Source organism: Macaca fascicularis, chromosome 3 (genome assembly GCF_037993035.2).
Source record: "Macaca fascicularis isolate 582-1 chromosome 3, T2T-MFA8v1.1".
NCBI classification, from domain to species: Eukaryota; Metazoa; Chordata; class Mammalia; order Primates; family Cercopithecidae; genus Macaca; species Macaca fascicularis.
This window is the reverse complement of record NC_088377.1, coordinates 96,269,440-96,286,059: the sequence shown is the minus strand read 5'-3', so window position 1 is coordinate 96,286,059 and position 16,620 is coordinate 96,269,440. Positions and strand designations below refer to the sequence as shown.

General features: G+C 42.6%; 1 protein-coding gene across 10 annotated transcripts in view; it reads left to right on the top strand.

Annotated features, from left to right (window-relative positions):
* The window catches only part of BMPER (BMP binding endothelial regulator), a 247,035-nt gene that overhangs the window by 28,698 nt on the left and 201,717 nt on the right, over positions 1-16,620 (top strand). For 7 of the 10 annotated variants that reach the window (XR_012432543.1, XM_074035245.1, XM_074035243.1 and 4 more), the window contains exon 3: positions 4,153-4,252. The exons of the other annotated variants lie outside the window; for them this stretch is intronic. Coding sequence is in view for 4 of the 7 variants with exons in the window: in XM_005549818.4 (XP_005549875.2) it covers positions 4,153-4,252 (100 nt within the window). In the remaining 3 variants the exon portion in view is untranslated. The remainder of the gene's footprint in view (positions 1-4,152; positions 4,253-16,620) is intronic. 10 annotated transcript variants of the gene reach the window in all.

Sequence of the window (16,620 nt, the reverse complement as noted above, 5' to 3'; positions counted from 1 at the left end):
GGGTTTTTTTTTTTTTTTTTTAAGAGTATTCCGACCTTTTCCTTGAGTGTATTTTTGCCACCATTTCTCTTGTTTAGATTCGGAGAGACTCAAACCCAAGCTGGGATTTGGGGAAAAGTGTTTGAGGATGCCAGTCTGGCTTTCAGAGGCATGATAGTCTCATCCCTGTTGCTATCCAAATTGGAACAACTTTCTTTGTTACCAGCAAACAGCTGGTGTCTGCAAACCTTCCCGTGGTTGGCCATGACACAGGCCCCTGGAGTTGCTCTGCTCTAGTTAAGACAGTTCCTGTCTGGAGCCACCAGGAAGGCACCAATCTCCCCTGCAGCCTGAGGGCAGGAACATTATTTTGTTCTCTTCTGCATCCTGAATGCCTGGGAAGTAGCAAAGTGTGGCATTTAAATGACAGACCTCTATTTGTATTCCAGATCTGTCTCTTGGGTGACCCTGGGCAAATTTCCTAACCTTGATCCCTCTTCTGTAAGATGGCCATCATGAGGAATTTTTGGTGAAAAAAATGCACGTAAGATTCTTAGCACAGAGCCTGAACACGCAGAGAACGAGTTCAGTAAGTGTGAGCCCGTATTAGAAAATGTTTCTTGAATGAAGATGTGAACGGAATGAGCCCTGACCTCGAGTCACAGTGGTGACACGTAGTGCATGTGGGGATGAGGCAGCCCAGGGGTGAGGCAGTCCTGAAGGCATGGCTTTGCGTGTGTCACTTCTCACCAGAGTTACTGGCTCGAGGACAAGTGTTTTTGTCTCTTGGCAAAATTGGGAAAGCGAATGGAGTGGTCTTAATTAACCTGTGTTTGAATTTACTCTGTAGCTGCTGGACTCAATTAAGGAAATGGAGGAATCAGGCTCTCACCAGCAATTCCCTGAGCTTTTAAATTTTCTTCTTGGAAGGCCTGGGATTCCAAAGACATACTCCACATTCACACCAATCAGACACCAGGGCAGTGATCAGATATGGCAGTTCCGTACCAATGTGACCGTTGATAGAATATTTAAAAACTCCCAGTGGAATAAGAGGGGGAAAATCCCACTAAATCTACAGCTAAGGTTTAGACTTGTTCTATGTGTGTGTACCAAAAAAAAAAAAAAAAAAAAAAAAGCCAGATGTGAATCTACAAACCATCTGGTTGGAATAACTTTTGTGCTGGACTGTAATTACAAGCTATTTATTATGAATCTTGGGATCCTGTTATGGATTTTGACTGGCTCCCAGGTTTCTAAGTCAGCAAAGAGTTCCTATATTTAAGTGAGTGTGTGCCTTCCTATTTATCAGATCCCAGATTGTGTCTTCACTTTGACTGCCCTGAGAGCTTTGAACTGTCTGTATCTGAAGATTCTTCCCTTCAGAAAGGAGATGCGCTTGGGAGTGGCCCTTGGCTAAGGCTGCAGCCAGGTTTGCTGAATGCATAAAGCCATAAAGTCCTGGTAGCAGAAGCTCTGTTAATGAAGTTTCTTTCACAATTTTCCTGGGGTAGGAGAGTCGGGATAAAATATAGCTTGCGAGAACTACGCTTTTCAAAACGAAGTGTCTGTCGACAACGCCAAGCAGCATACATACCTGGTGGTTATCCTGGATGACTTTGGTGGGAGTTGGGGGAGATTAGTAATTTTTTTAAAAAAATGTCTCTTTAATTTGAAGGGTGACCATAACATTGTTTGACCTTTGTAGTTTAAGCAAAAATTATAAAAATCAATCTAAGGGCCGTGCCTTAGAGTTAGCCTTGATGCCACCATTGTCATGGAGAAGAGGGGGTGAGGGAAGGAGTTCTGGGGAGCGTGGGGCCAGCATGCTTGGCTTCAGATTATAGGTCTGCTGTTCACAAAGGGACTGTGGACAGCTCCATATCCCGGCTCAGCCCCGGCAGCCACAGAAATACTCTCCCCTGACAGCAGTGGTTCTCAGCCCTAGCTGAACACTGGAATTACCTGGGAGCTTGAACAAATACCCATGCCTGGTCCTTAGATTAACCAGATCTGAGCCGCAGGGGGTGGGAAACCACGGCAGTCTTTGTTAAGAATCCCACAGGGGGTTCTAATGTGCAGCTAAGGATGAGGGTCACTGTCTCACAGGATTTTAGGAGTAAATGAGGTCAGTCCCTTGAGAGCATGTACCATATAACAGATCCCAAAAAAGCAAAGAGAGAAAGAGGAGAGAGAGAGAGAGAGAGAGAGAGAGAGAGAGAGAGAGAGAGAGAGAGAGACTGGATGACTCAGGTCACCCTCCCATCATAAGGACAACCAGTAAATGAGAAAACAAAGCAGCAGCAGCAGCCCCTGCAGGTGTGGGGTGCAGGTGGCTGTGGATTGATGTCCTTTCTCTGGGTGTTGGACAAGTCCTGGGACAGTTTCAGGAACATTCACCACATTCATCCCAGAGTTCCTTAGCTGAAATGAGCATCGTTTTCTATGTGTGCCATTCAGCGGACAAGTTTGAGCAACGCCGGTTGTGGCTCATTATTTCTATGCCTCAGTTCCCCTTGCAAAAGCCACGAGGGCAGGGAAATAACAGGACTGATGTGGAAACAGCTGCGGGCAAGGCAAGGCCCAATCCTCCCCCGTAGAACTCACTCTCAGGCAGTTGGGACTGTGAGTCGGAGGGAGTGGGGTTCTGACACTCACAGACGTTCTCATCTTTGAAAGGAGAGGGGATGGCAACCTGGATTTATTTTAGAATTAGACCCTGGGAGCATCTTATGCTCTGGAACTCCCAGGAAATTTCAGGGCAGCATAGAAGGTGACACGTTTTATTTTGGAACTGCCTTGGGGTTGGACTGTGGTGCATGAGCTTTGCTTGGGTTCCCAAACTCCAACACAGACACACACACACACACGCACGCACGCACGCAAACACACACGTACACACACACAAGCTCGCAGGCACTTATGCATATGCACATGCACACACACACTCCTGCAGGCTCGCATGTGTCTCCTTGGTTCTGAGCAAGAAATGGTGAGATCTTCCTAGTCTCGTGACATGGAGGCGTACTGGGTACACCTGAGAATCTTCTCAAATTTGTTGTCAGGGCTGAGTTTGGATTTCTTCTTTATTAATACATATTCAAAGAGTGTTCTAGGTTCACTTCAAGGTGAGCAGAGCCGGCCAGTTGCTCCTCTCCAACCTGCCCCCAAATGAGGCACTGGTAGTGCTTGCTGTCATCCAGGGAAGGGCATAGGTGTGCACACATTTATGTCTTCATCTCGAGTTCCATCCCTCCCACTGGAAAGCTGGGTAATCTTGGAAAAGTCAGCTGCCTTCTCTGAGCAGCAGTTTTCTTGTTTGCAAAATGGGGATAATGATACTGACCTCACAGAATTTTAGTGAGAATGAAAGCCACGGCACCTAGCATGTGGTCGCCACTTGGTAAATCTCACATTTTGTTGAATTCTTTGAGACAGTATTTTTGGTTCAGGTGCATACAATCCATATATAAACAGGCATATCCATCACGTTTGTATCTTCTTTAAAACATTTTAACAGCTAACCTTTCAGGAAAAAAACCAAAGATGCAAATGTTCACCACACGTTCATTAGCATAAGTGCTAATATAACGCAGCTGTCCCACAGCTATAAAGCACTGACGTCCGTGTCTCTGCTTGGCATGGAGAATATTATTTTTTCTTTTACCAAGCCGATCCAATACTCAACTTTGTCATTATTTGAGTTGGAACTTTAGATTGCTGCATTTTAATGCACTCTACTATTAAGGATTGTTGGACGGCCATGTGAAAATATTTTTGTTCTCACAATGCAGTCCTGGCCCAGGTAGCCCAACAGGCAAAATATGGTTTACACAAATATTATCGTTTCTGCAGTGTGTACTAAAAAGAAACCTTAGAATCTGAAGGAGCGGGAGAGAACTTCTCCCTTGGCAATTGGTTATCTAGGTGAAGCTGGCTTTTTAAAGAAGGAACTTTTCATCTCCTCTCATCTGACTCTGGTCTCTAAAGTCCTGTGTTCCTGGATGGGCGTTTCTGTTTCAGAGACAGCAAAATCCTATTTGCTCTCACAGCGTTTTCTTGCCAAGTGAAGGCAAGATAAGAGGGGGGCTGTGAAAACCTCCGTGGTGTGTTAGGATTTGGGGAATTCTGTTTGATATTTATTTCAAATGTCTCGTGTCTCTTTTTGCCTAGAACAAGGAAGTGACATGTAAGAGAGAGAAGTGCCCCGTGCTGTCCCGAGACTGTGCCCTGGCCGTCAAGCAGAGGGGAGCCTGTTGTGAACAGTGCAAAGGTGATTGATGTCTTGGCCGTCTTCTCTCCTGGCTGCTGCTTCAGGCATTTTTATTTCTCTTTCTCTCACCTTTCTTTTCACTCAGTTCTTGGCTGGGGTGCACATGGGTGGGGAGGAGAAGTAGGGTGTGTGTGCGTGTGTGTGTTTGTGTGTATGTGTGTGTCTGGGGCTGGGAGAAAGGGGACTCTCCTGGAGGAGGGATGAAAGTATGTGAGCATCTGCATATTTGGTTTATTTTCTAAGGCAGGTTGTTAAAATGTTGTAGCGAAGAGGCAACCACCATGCCCCTGCATATTTGTACACACGCACATGAGCATATTTTGTCAACAAGTTTCAACACTCAGTTTTTCCAGGCTCCACACTCACCCTGCCCACCTCTCCTGGAGAAGTCTTTATGCCTGTATTTTATCATTTTGGTCCTCATTAAAATTTTCCTTTCCTTCCAAATTAGATCTAAGTCTCTCCGCCTGTCTTGGAAGCATCTCCAACGTCTCCTTAATCCAGCCTCATTTTCCATCGCCCTCCAGCCCCATGCTCCGTCAGGAATGTGCTGTTCCTGCTCTCACCTCTCTTGTGGCCTTAGTGTGGGTCTTTTTCCCAACCTGTCCGGGTGCTGCCTGTGCTCAAGGTGCCCAGCCCTTATCTGCCACGATCCCCTTTAGATTTCCATGGCGTCCAGAAGCCCACATGGATACCGCAGTGGTGTGATTTTCCCTCTCTGCGGTTTCATGTAGATCGTCAGCTCCCTGGGGATTTCACACCGTCTATACGTCAACAGGGCTTCACAGTGTGGGGCCACGCAGGAGGCAGCATTAGCCCAGTGTTCGGGTGTGGGCTCTGGAGTCACCCTGCCGAGTCCCAATCCAAGTGTACTGGCTGGCAGAATGTTTCCCAAATTTCACGTCTACGTGGAAGCTCAGAATGTGACCTTGTTTGGAACTAGGCCCTTTGCAGGTATAGTTAATTAAGATGAAGTCATACTGAATTTGGGTGGCCCCAAATCCAATGTGATGCACAAAGAGTGGCAGAAGCTGGCGTGATGCTGCCACCAGCCTAGGATCACCCAGGGCCGCCAGGGTCTAGCAACGGCAAGGAGTGATTCTTCCCAAGTGCCTTCGGAGGGAGCATGCCCTGCCGACACCTTGATCTTAGACTTATGGTCTCCAGAACTGTGAGACAATCAATGCCTATTGTCTTAAGCCTCAGGAAACTCATCCACCACATTTCCATGTGAGCAGGGGGAGACATGGATCCTCTCTTGATCTCATCACCTCATTTGTTAAGTGAGGACAGCAGGTTGGGCATGGTGACTCATACCTGTAATCTCAGCACTTTGGGAGGCTGAGGTAGGCAGATTACTTTAGGTCAGGAGTTCAAGACCAGCCTGGCCAACATGATGAAACCCCATCCCTACTAAAAATATAAAAGCCAGGGGTGGTGGTGGGTGCCTGTAATCCCAGCTACTGGGGAGGCTGAAGCAGGAGAATCACTTGAATGCAGGAGGCAGAGGTTCCAGTGTGCCAAGATTGCACCACTGCACTCCAGTCTGGGTGACAAAGCAAGACTCCATCTCAAAAAACAAAAACAAAAAACAAAGAATGAGGACAATTGTGTTGGAGGGACTAACATGGAAAGATGCATTCACCGTACTGCATGTCAACATCTCTCAGGTAATGGAAGTATAAATGGTGCCCTTCGCATGCTTGACAGGCTTTCGGTTTGCTTCTCCACGATTGGTCGTGCAGAGGGGAGCTTTTTCATGCTGTAGTGTGTAGCCTTCTTTCCTTCTTGACCTGCCAGTTCCTTTATCACCACCCTTTCCTCGTCATATCTTAATATTTCAAAGGAAAGAGATACCCAAGACAAACACATTTCCTGAACATTCTTTTTGAGCTTAAGATGATAAGCCTCTTCTAACCAAACTGGACCCAAGGATAGGCCAGCGAGTACAGTGTCCTGAGTTCTCTTTCTGATGGAAATTCCAAGGCATTTGGGGGGGGGGGGTCAAGAATCCTGCCCTGCCCTAAGGTGGACCTTCATGAGAGGGACTTCTGAATGGGTGATAGGGTTTGGCTTTGTGTCCCCACCCAAATCTCTTCTTGAATTGTAATCCCCGTAATCCCTATATGTCAAGGGAGGAGACCAGGTGGAGGTAATTGAATCATGGGGGTGGTTTTCCCCTATGCTGTTCTCATGCCGTTCACAAGACCTGATGGTTTTATAAGGGGCTTTTCCCCCTTTGCTTGGCACTTCTCCTTCCTGCCACCTTGTGAAGCAGGTACCTTGCTTCCCCTTCACCTTTTGCCATGATTGTAAGTTTCCTGAGGCCTCTCCAGCCATGCTGAGCTATGAGTCAATTAAACCTCTTTCCTTTAAAAATTACCCAGTCTTGGGCAGTTCTATGTAGCAGTGTGAAAATGAACTAATACAGTGAGTCTGACTTTTCAGGGGCCTTAGAGTGGATGTTAATATGCACCCTTTGTTTTCTCTCTTTCTACCTCATAATACAGTGCTTGTCTCAAGGGTTTTAAGGGACACAGTCCTGTTCACTCTTAAATACTGGAGACTCCCAGTATTTTGGTGAAGTTTTTTTTTGTTTGTTTTTTTTTTTGGAATTGCAACTTATGCTTATAGGAGAAGCCTCAAAAAATAGTCTAAACTGTGGAAAAGCGGGAAAAAAATATAATCTCACCATCCAGAAATAACAATTGTTATCATTTATTTATTTCCGTATTTTCCCATGTAAAAGTATTTACAGGATTGATATTTTACTACTCATATTGGATTATTTATATTTTTTCCTACTTAAACATTAGGGCATAACATCTCTGTTATTTGGACGTATTATCCTTAACAGATGCATAAGATTCTGTTGTAAGAGTGTACCAAAGTTCATTTGGTCATTTCTGACCATATCTTTGGGCAGTTAGGTTGTACCTTGGGTTTTAGCTTTGAATGTGAATAAAGGCAAGAAGCTAAAACCAAAGAGCCTTGTGTAGTAAAGGAATAAGGACTGGAGGGAGACCCTTGGGAGGACATTCCCAAGGCCCCTCAGATCTGAGTGTTAACCCAACCTGGGTTTGGCCTCCCAAGGAATCCCAGTAAACTTCTCCGTAACTCTTTTGCATTCTGCATTCATATAGGGGAAAACAACAACAAATAAGTGGGTAGCAGAAATTCTGAGACAGCAGTAGCAGCTGCATTTCTGATAAGTCCTCTAACAAGAGCCTGCATGCTCATGCTGAAGCTTTTGACTGTTCTTGCTCAATGAGAGTGGTTTAGCGAGGAATCATAGTAATGCAGAAGTTTGCTGATAATACTTTATAACTAAATCATGTCTAGGCATGATTGCCTCAGGGTCAATGAATTTATATATATTATATATTTATATATAATTTAATATACTCTATATAATATAATTTATATTATATATTTATAATATATTATATATAATATACTTTATATATAATATATATTTGTATATAATATAATTTATATATTACATATTTGAATATAATTTATATATTATATAATTTATATTATATATTTATATATAATATAATTTATGTATGTTAGAAATAAAAATATAATAATTTTAATATAAATAAATATATGTTTATGTTATATATATGTAACGTAATACGCAATGGAGTCTCCTTAGCAAAGAAATGGAGACTTGTTTATCAGATCATTTAATACAGTGGTTCCCAACCTTTTTGGCGCAGGCACCTGTTTCATGGAAGACCATTTTTCCATGGACCGGGGTGGGGGGATGGTTTGGGGATGATTCAAATGCTTTACCTTTATTTCACACTTTATTTCTATTATTATTATATTGTCATGTGTAATATAATTATCTAACTCGCCATAATGTGGAATCACTGAGAGCCCTGAGCTTGTTTTCTTGTAAGTAGATGGTCCTATCTAGGGGTGATGGGAGACAGTGACAGATCATCAGACTTTAGATTCTCATAGAGTGCACACTTAGATGACTCGCATGTGCAGTTCACAGTAGGGGTTGTACTTCATGAGAATCTAATGCTGCAGCTGATCTGACGGAAGGCAGAGCTCAGGCGGTAATGTGAGTGATGGGGAGCAGCTGTAAATACAGATGAAGCTTCGTTCATTTGCCCTCTTCTCACCTCCTGCTGTGTGGCTCAGTTCCTTACAAGCTACAGACCAGTAGGAGTTCGTGGCCCAGGGTTGGGCACCCTTGATTTAACACATTGTAACGGGAGTGCTGATAGACTGAATTCTCCGTATTTTGAACGGTATCTGCATTCAGAGGCACTACCTTTTGCAGTTTTTAAAGCTGCTCACCAGGCTGTGTGGTCAGGCCTCTTGAGGAGGTGCACACAGCTTGTACCTAACATAGTGCAGTGGGTGCCAGGCAGAACGGGTGCAGGGCGTGGCTCTATCGGCAAGCATATGGGAAGGTGAAATCTAGTATTGTTAGTGGATGACCAATAGTGAAAGCTTACTAGATGCTGCAAGTTACCCTTGAATGTTGTTTCCTGTTTGTTCTTCCTTTAACCTGAGGGAATGTGTATAAACAGTGTTTCTCAAAATGTAATGGATCACAGAAGCAGCAGTTAGAATGCAGATTCCTGGGGCTTGCCAGGTCAGCAAAATGATCATCCTCTTCATCAAAACAGCAGCAGGTAGTACTCCTGGTGGTACTTACTTAGAGGCAGGCACTGAATCCTCACAAGGTCAGCCCCATTTTATAGATGGAAAAATGGTGACACTGAGAGCCTTAGTGACTTTCCCAATGTCACAGAGCTAGTAAGTGACAGAGATGGGAGACAGACCCAGGTGGTCTCACCATTAGGCTTGCAGGCCTGCTGTATCAGCAGCACCCAGCCTGGGCCCCTGACTGTAGTATTTTTAAGTTTCCACTGAGACCCTTATGCAGACAGGCTTGAGGACCACAGCTACCGGACAAACAACGGAAAAAAAGAGAGAGGGTCGGCCTTCCTAATGGAGAAATGAGAACCATATCCCACAGCTTTTAGAGGCTGATAGTCATTACCTGTCATGGTCAACATTCTTGAGAAAAATCAAGCTTAAGACCATGTAGGCATGAAAAATCTCTTTACCTTTTGTAGTGGGAGACCATGTTTTCTCTTTGACCCTTTGCGCTTTTCCTATTTTGAAAATCACTAGAATGATTAAAAAAGAAATAAAGGAAAACAGCAGATAATGACCAAGAAAACATCACTCTGATGTTGAAGTGCTGGGGAATGCTTATCGGAAGTCTTTCCCAGTTCTTTGATTGTGTAAGTAAATGGGAGTGGGGGGACTTGAACCCCAAGAACTGGCTCACGTCCTCCCACGATTTGTTGGAACTTTCTTTTCTTTTTCCCTTCTGACTTCTCTCTCATTCTCCTTTCCTTCCTCGGCACAATTATGTTTAGTTTTAAATTTAATTAAACACTACATTAATACATTATTGTACTAAAAAAGTTAAACAAGAAAGGAGAAAGAAGTTCTTTTTGAGCCTGTGAAACCCACTTTGCTCAGAAATAACAACTGTTATCGATTTATTGTGTGTTTTCCGGACCTTTTTCAGTTTATTACATGTATATGTAATTTTGTCTGTGTACTCTTAGTTTTACGTAACTGGAAAGAAATGGTCTTTTGCAGTTTGCTTTGGCCAGAAAAAAAAAAAAAAACCCAAACAAAAGAACAAAAAACCCAAAAATCAACAGCAATGTGACTTAGGAACTTTTCCAGGCCAGTTCATGCTTTTTCAATTCTTGTATGGATTTCATAGTATAGATACAGAGTAATTCATCTAACACCTCCCTATTGATAGCCATTTAGATTTTGATTTTTTGCAAAGCTGCAGGGAACCAGCTTGTCATTCCTGTCAGGCCCATGTGTGTCTGTTCCTTAAGGACAGAGACCTAGAAATCACAGGGTTGAGAGAAAAGGTGTGCATGTGTCAAACTACGATGGACATTTTTACTAAACGGCTCCAAAAAAGACAAGGCTATTCTCTTTCCCTCTTCCCTGAGAGTTTTTAAGCCCTTTCTCCATAAAAGATGATAGACTTTAGGAGGGAAAGCCGGCATCACACGTGGCAAAATTTAGACCTGTTTGGATATCCTTGCCTTCCCTGATTTCCATTCCATCTAGCGAATTCCCCCACTTCAGACCGCACATTCACACTCCTGACCCAGTTCTCTCCTGCTCTGGATTTCCCCATATTACTGGGGATATGTTCCTCTCCCTTTTGGTGGTTTGGTGAGAAGTGGTATCAAGCTCTGTTTAAAGAGCCTAACTGAGCGCCATCAATTGCTGTTGTGTTTTCTACAATAAAGTGTAGAAAGCACTGACAGTTGTCAATAAGTTAACACTTAAATGGTAGTGTTATCGCAGAATTTGGTCCAGTATTGCAGAACTTCAGTGATAGAATGGACTAAATTTAGAATATAGGCCAGATGAAAAATGTGGGGAATGTTTTACTGGCCTCTTATTTTGAAGAATGATTTTTTTCTTCTATTTTTATTTATTTTTAAATTAATTAATTATTATTATTTTTGAGACAGGTCTCTCTCTGTCACCCAGGCTGGAGTGCAGTAGTGTGATCTCGGCTCACTGCAACCTCTGTCTCCTGGGTCCAAGTGATTCTCATGCCTCAGTCTCCCAAGTAGCTGGGATTACAGGTGTGTGCCACAATGCCTGGCATTTTTTTTTTTTTGTATTTTTAGTAGAGATGAGGTTTCACTGTGTTGGCCAGGCTCATTTCCAACTCCTGGCCTCAAGTGATCCTCCTGCATTGGCCTCCCAAAGTGCTGGGATTACAGGTATGAGCCACAGTGCCCAGCCTAAGAATGATTTTCTCAATGAGAAATATTATTGTTATCATTTTTGTCATCCTAATCATAAAACATATTCTGCATTGGAAACTTTTGAAATAGCTCAGAAATTATTATTATTTTTGTTAGTTTTGAAACTTCTAATACAGGGAAAGTATGAGAGAAGAAGGCATGTTATCTCATTTTTTTCTTGGTTAGTCTCTTAAGAAATTTGGTTTATTTAAAATTCCTCAAATTACTCTATAGTTAAGGTTCTATTTATAGTTTATTCTATGTGTACTTTATCTGTGTGAGCTACTTCTGTAATTAATGTGCATAGTTATTTATAATTATGTGGAATGCCATTTTATTCCTTTAAATAATTACAGAAGTTTATATGTATTGTAAGTTGGTCTTTACTACTCTACCTATTCTTGATGGGTCTTCACGGGTAGTTCCTATTCTTTAAGGCCAGGATGCCGATCAGAATACAGTTCCTCGGCGGGCGCGGTGGCTCACGCCTGTAATCCCAGCACTTTGGGAGGCCGAGGCGGGCGGATCACAAGGTCAGGAAATCGAGACCATCCTGGCTAAAACGGTGAAACCCCGTCTCTACTAGAAATACAAAAAAAAAACTAGCCGGGTGTGGTGGCGGCGCCTAGTCCCAGCTACTCGGGAGGCTGAGGCAGGAGAATGGCGGGAACCCGGGAGGCGGAGCTTGCAGTGAGCCGAGATCGCGCCACTGCACTCCAGCCTGGGCGACAGAGCCAGACTCCATCTCAAAAAAAAAAAAAAAAAGAATGCAGCTCCTAAGAGATAACATTGTTCCTGCAGGAAAACATAATTTTATATGTTGATCACCTTCTAGTGTGATAGAAAGTGTTACTGTTTTTATTCTTTTTTTTTTTTTTTTTTTTTGAGATGGAGTCTCACTCTGTCGCCCAGGCTGGAGTGCAGTGGCGCGATCTCGGCTCACTGCAAGCTCCACCTCCTGGGTTCATGCCATTCTCCTGCCTCAGCCTCCCGAGTAGCTGGACTACAGGCGCCAGCCAACACGCCCCAGCTTATTTTTTGTATTTTTAGTAGAGACGGGGTTTCACCGCATTAGCCAGGATGGTCTTGATCTCCTGACTGCCTGCCTCGGCCTCCCAAAGTGCTGGGATTACAGGCGTGAGCTGGGATTACAGGCGTGAGCCACTGCACCCGGCCGTTTTTTTTTTTTTTTTTTTTTTTTTGAGACAGAGTCCCACTCTGTCACCTAGGTTGGAGTGCAGTGGTGCAATCTTGGCTCACTGCAACCTTCGACTCCTGGGTTCAAGTGATTCTCTTGCCTCAGCCTCCCAAACAGCTGGGATTATAGGTGCCCGCCACCAAGCAGGCTAATTTTTTTTGTATTTTTAGTAGAGACAGGGTTTTGCCATGTTGGCCAGGCTGATCTTGAACTCCGGATCTTAGGTGATCCACCCACCTCGGCTTCCAAAAATGCTGGGAGCCACCGTGCCTGACCAGTGTTACTGCTTTTGTCTACCAAGAGCTCTCATCCTGAGGCTCATGAAAACTGTGGCAGCCATCTGCCTGTCCATGTAGTATTGTTGAAGCGCTGCAGATTGTGAGGTGTAATTATCTGGTTGATTTTAAGACCTTTACCTCCATCTGTTATCTTCATGGAAGTACCAGAAGGACTTATGTTCCCCATTGCTAGATACCAAGTTAGCTGGTTTATGCTTACCACTAAGTCATCACAACAGTGATATGATTTCTATCTTATTTTATAGGAAAATGAGGGCCTGGAGAAGTTCAGTCATTCATTTCCAAGGCATTAGTGACCCAGGATCAAGCAGAGGGTGACCATATCCTCAAGGAGCTTGCTTCATTAAGGGGACACAGAGAAGTACCATCTGGTTGGAAAGTTCTCTAGGGAAAGCATGCCTGAGTGCAGAGGGAAGGCGTTTTAGTCCATTCCCACATTGCTATAAGGAAATACCCAAGACTGGGTATCTTATAAGAAAAGAGGTTTAGTTGACAACATGGCTAGGGAGGCCTCAGGAAACTTACAATCATGGCAGAAAGCACCTCTTCACAGGGCAGTAGGAGAGAGAATGAGAGCCAGCAGGGGAAATGCCAGACACTTATAAAACCATCAGGTCTTGTGAGAACTTACTATCATGAGAACAGCATGGGGGAAACCACCCCCATGATTCAATTACGTCCCACTGGGTCCCTCCCATGACATGTGAGGATTATGGGCATTACAATTCAAGATAAGATTTGGATAGGAACACAGCCAAACCGTATCAGAAGGGAAGGAGGATAGCTAGCAGGCACGGAATCAGGGATGTGCCTGGGAAGGCTTTCCAGAAAAGCAATGTGTTTATATGAACAAGTGAAAGTTAATCACATTCAAAAAGGGCTGCTCTGCAGAAGGCTCCGGGGTGAAGGTTCTGGCACACACAAAGGCAAGACATAGGTCTTAGTCATTGCCTGCCACTCGAAATCACCTGGGAAACTTGTGAAGGTACCAGTTTCTAGGCTTCCTTGAATTAAACAAATCTGATTTAAAACAAATCTGTGATAAGTTTTTGTTTGTTTGTTGATTGTTTGAGGAGGAGTAGAGGGGTCACACAAAAATATATCAGAATCCTATCATGACTTTTACTTATTTTCCTCTGGAAAAAATGCTGATTTTAAAAAGGCAATGGTAGGAGAGAACATCTGCTTAAGGATAGAAATGTGAAAAGTCATAGTTCAAACGCACACTTAGAAAGGTTTTGTGTGTGCATGCATTTGTGTTCCTGTTTTCTTTAATTGCATTGCTCATATATTCCATTCATTCATTAATTTAGCAATTATTTATGAATCCACGGGCCAGGTATTTATAGAATAGTGCTGCTTACCAAATTGTCCTTAGCTTTTATGAAGCCAGAATATTCTTTAAAACAAAAAAGTAAGTAAATAGAACTAATTTCTCTCAGGCAAGTATTTCAGTGTGCTTTTGAGATTATTTTTATGCTAATAATAGTTATGCATTTTTATCCAAATAGCCTAACAACTGGGCAGAAGATTAATCTAATTTGAAAAAACTCGATATTGTTTGATGAAAACAAATGAGATCATCGGGAGTCAAACAGATGGTTTTGGCAGCTTTTCTGTATTTACTTGGACTGAAAATCACCCTTTAATGTGGGGTTCTTTCATGAACAATAATGTGCTTGTTATCTGAATATATGTTTGTTATTAGTAGATCATAAATGAATAAGGTGTGTTTCAGACATTTATAGGTCAAATTCCATCTTCTTTCTTCATATAGAGCTTGAAATATTAATTGTCCACAAGAGTTTGATGAAGGATTGAAAAAAAAGTCTTTCATTTGTCAAGGGGGGTTTATTTTCCATAACCTTTTCTTGTCTTTGATTTTTCTGTGTTTTGTCTTGTTTTTCTATGGGTTATGATCCCACAGGTTGCATTTTTTAATAGTTTAACTTTTATATTTGATTTTTAAAATCCTATGATGTCTCATGAAAAGAAAAAGGCAAAATATAAATATTTGCACATTGATTTCCAAAATGAGGTCAACTACCCTAGGTTCTGATAAATAAGAATTAAAGAGCAAAACATGCATTGTGAAATTTAAGAGAATTGAGCTCATTTCTATAGACCAATACTGACCAATGTAAAGGGGGACCATGAATAATGGTAATAGAGGTAATAGATTAAGCATTATTAATTATAGATTGCCTTTTATATAGTACAAGGTCATGAATAAGGGACCTCTTCTCAGTGCTGCTTCGAGAATGACCTGGAAGATGATCATGCCTTTCAGAATATTGCTATGTGATTGTTTTGGAGGGAACCAGCTACTAACCATATATAGAAATAAACATTTAAAAAAACTCTTATATGAAAATAATCACACTTTCTGTGTTGACAGAGTGAGCTGTTTTATTGTTGAAATGTTTTAAGATGGAAACATTGAGTTAGCCATGTGCCAATCTGGTTGCTTACTTTTAACCAAACTTATTTTGGCAATCATAACCATGCATTGTCTGCTGCCCAAACAAAAGAGTAGTTCTTTCCTCAACCTCTGCTTTCCTTTCTTTTGGACATGGCCAAATTCTCTGGTAGTTATTATATCTAATCAACCTGGATACTCTTTGCCCCAGGTTTTGCCTCCCAAATAAGAAATGAGTTGCCTTTCTCTGAAAGGTCTGTCAATTATGTAAACTATACTGTGAAAGAGGTTTAGAGAATACTTTGGAAGAGAAGACAATGCTCCAATCTTAGGCTTTCATAGACAGAGTTGTATTTAGCCCTGAGGTGGTGGTGATTACTCTTCTGATTTAGCAGACGGGAAAACTTACATGATGACAGAGATTGTACAATTGCTCAGAGGCAGAGGGGGTCTTCTGACTCCCACTGTCCCATTCTTCTTACTTGGCATATAATATGGTTTGGCTCTGTGTCCCCACCCAAATCTTATGTTGAATTATGATCTTCAGTGTTGGAGGAGGCACCTGGTGGGAGGTGACTGGATCATGAAGGTGGGTTTCCCGCTTACTGTTCTCATGATAGTGAGTGAGTTCTCACGAGATCTGGTTGTTTCAAAGTGTGTGGCACTTCTTCCTTTGCTCTGTCTCCTACTGGCCATGTGAAGATGGTGCCTGCTTCCCCTTTGCCTTCCGCCATGATTGTAAGTTTCCTAAGACCTTCCCAGCCATGCCTTCTGTACAGCCAGAGGAACTGTAAGCGAATTAAAACTCTTTTCTTTATAAACTACCCAGTCGTAGGTGTTTCTTTATAATAATGTGGGAATGGACTAATAAAGTATCATACTGCCTGTGAGATAAGCAGGAAAGAGGAGAGATGAGTTGTGATGGCTCTAGAGGTAAATGAGAGAGAGAGAGAGAGAGAGAGAGAGTGAGAGAGAGAAAGAAAGAAATGAACTCGGCAGTTCTTCACCCGGGCACAGCCCCTTTCTCCCTCCAGGACAGATTATAGTCTGGGTGGACCAACAATTTCAAAGAAAGTATGTGGGCAGAGAGGCTTTTGGAGGTGTCTGACAACATGTAGCTTAGGAACCAGTGGCTTTTCTTACTAATTGTCCTTTATCTGGGAACCTCAACTTAATTATTTTTTCCCTCACTAGTACTCATGACTGCTTATTACTGCAGCAGTGTTCCAGTGAGACAATTGAGATGAGCTTTGCTCTTGTGTGTGTATGTGTGTGCTTGGCTGCATACAATATCTTAAATAGGTCATGCAATTACACACTTAAAAACACCCAAAATATCTATAGTAAAAGTAAGTTTCCCTCCCACTCTTGACCCCAGCGACTTTGTCCTGGAGACAGTCTTTGTACCAGGTTCTTGGGGATTCTTCCAGAGCCAGCCTCTGCATACTCTCTCTCTGCATGCATGTTGCATTTCTTTGTGTGTGTGTGTGTGTGTGTGTGTGTCATTTCTAACAAAATAGAAGTCTCTAGCTTTACTCTTAGCTAATTTAATGCTGAGACTCTAAACTGTCACTTAAAACATCTTTGGAGATTGCATTCCCTCCCCACTATTGAGT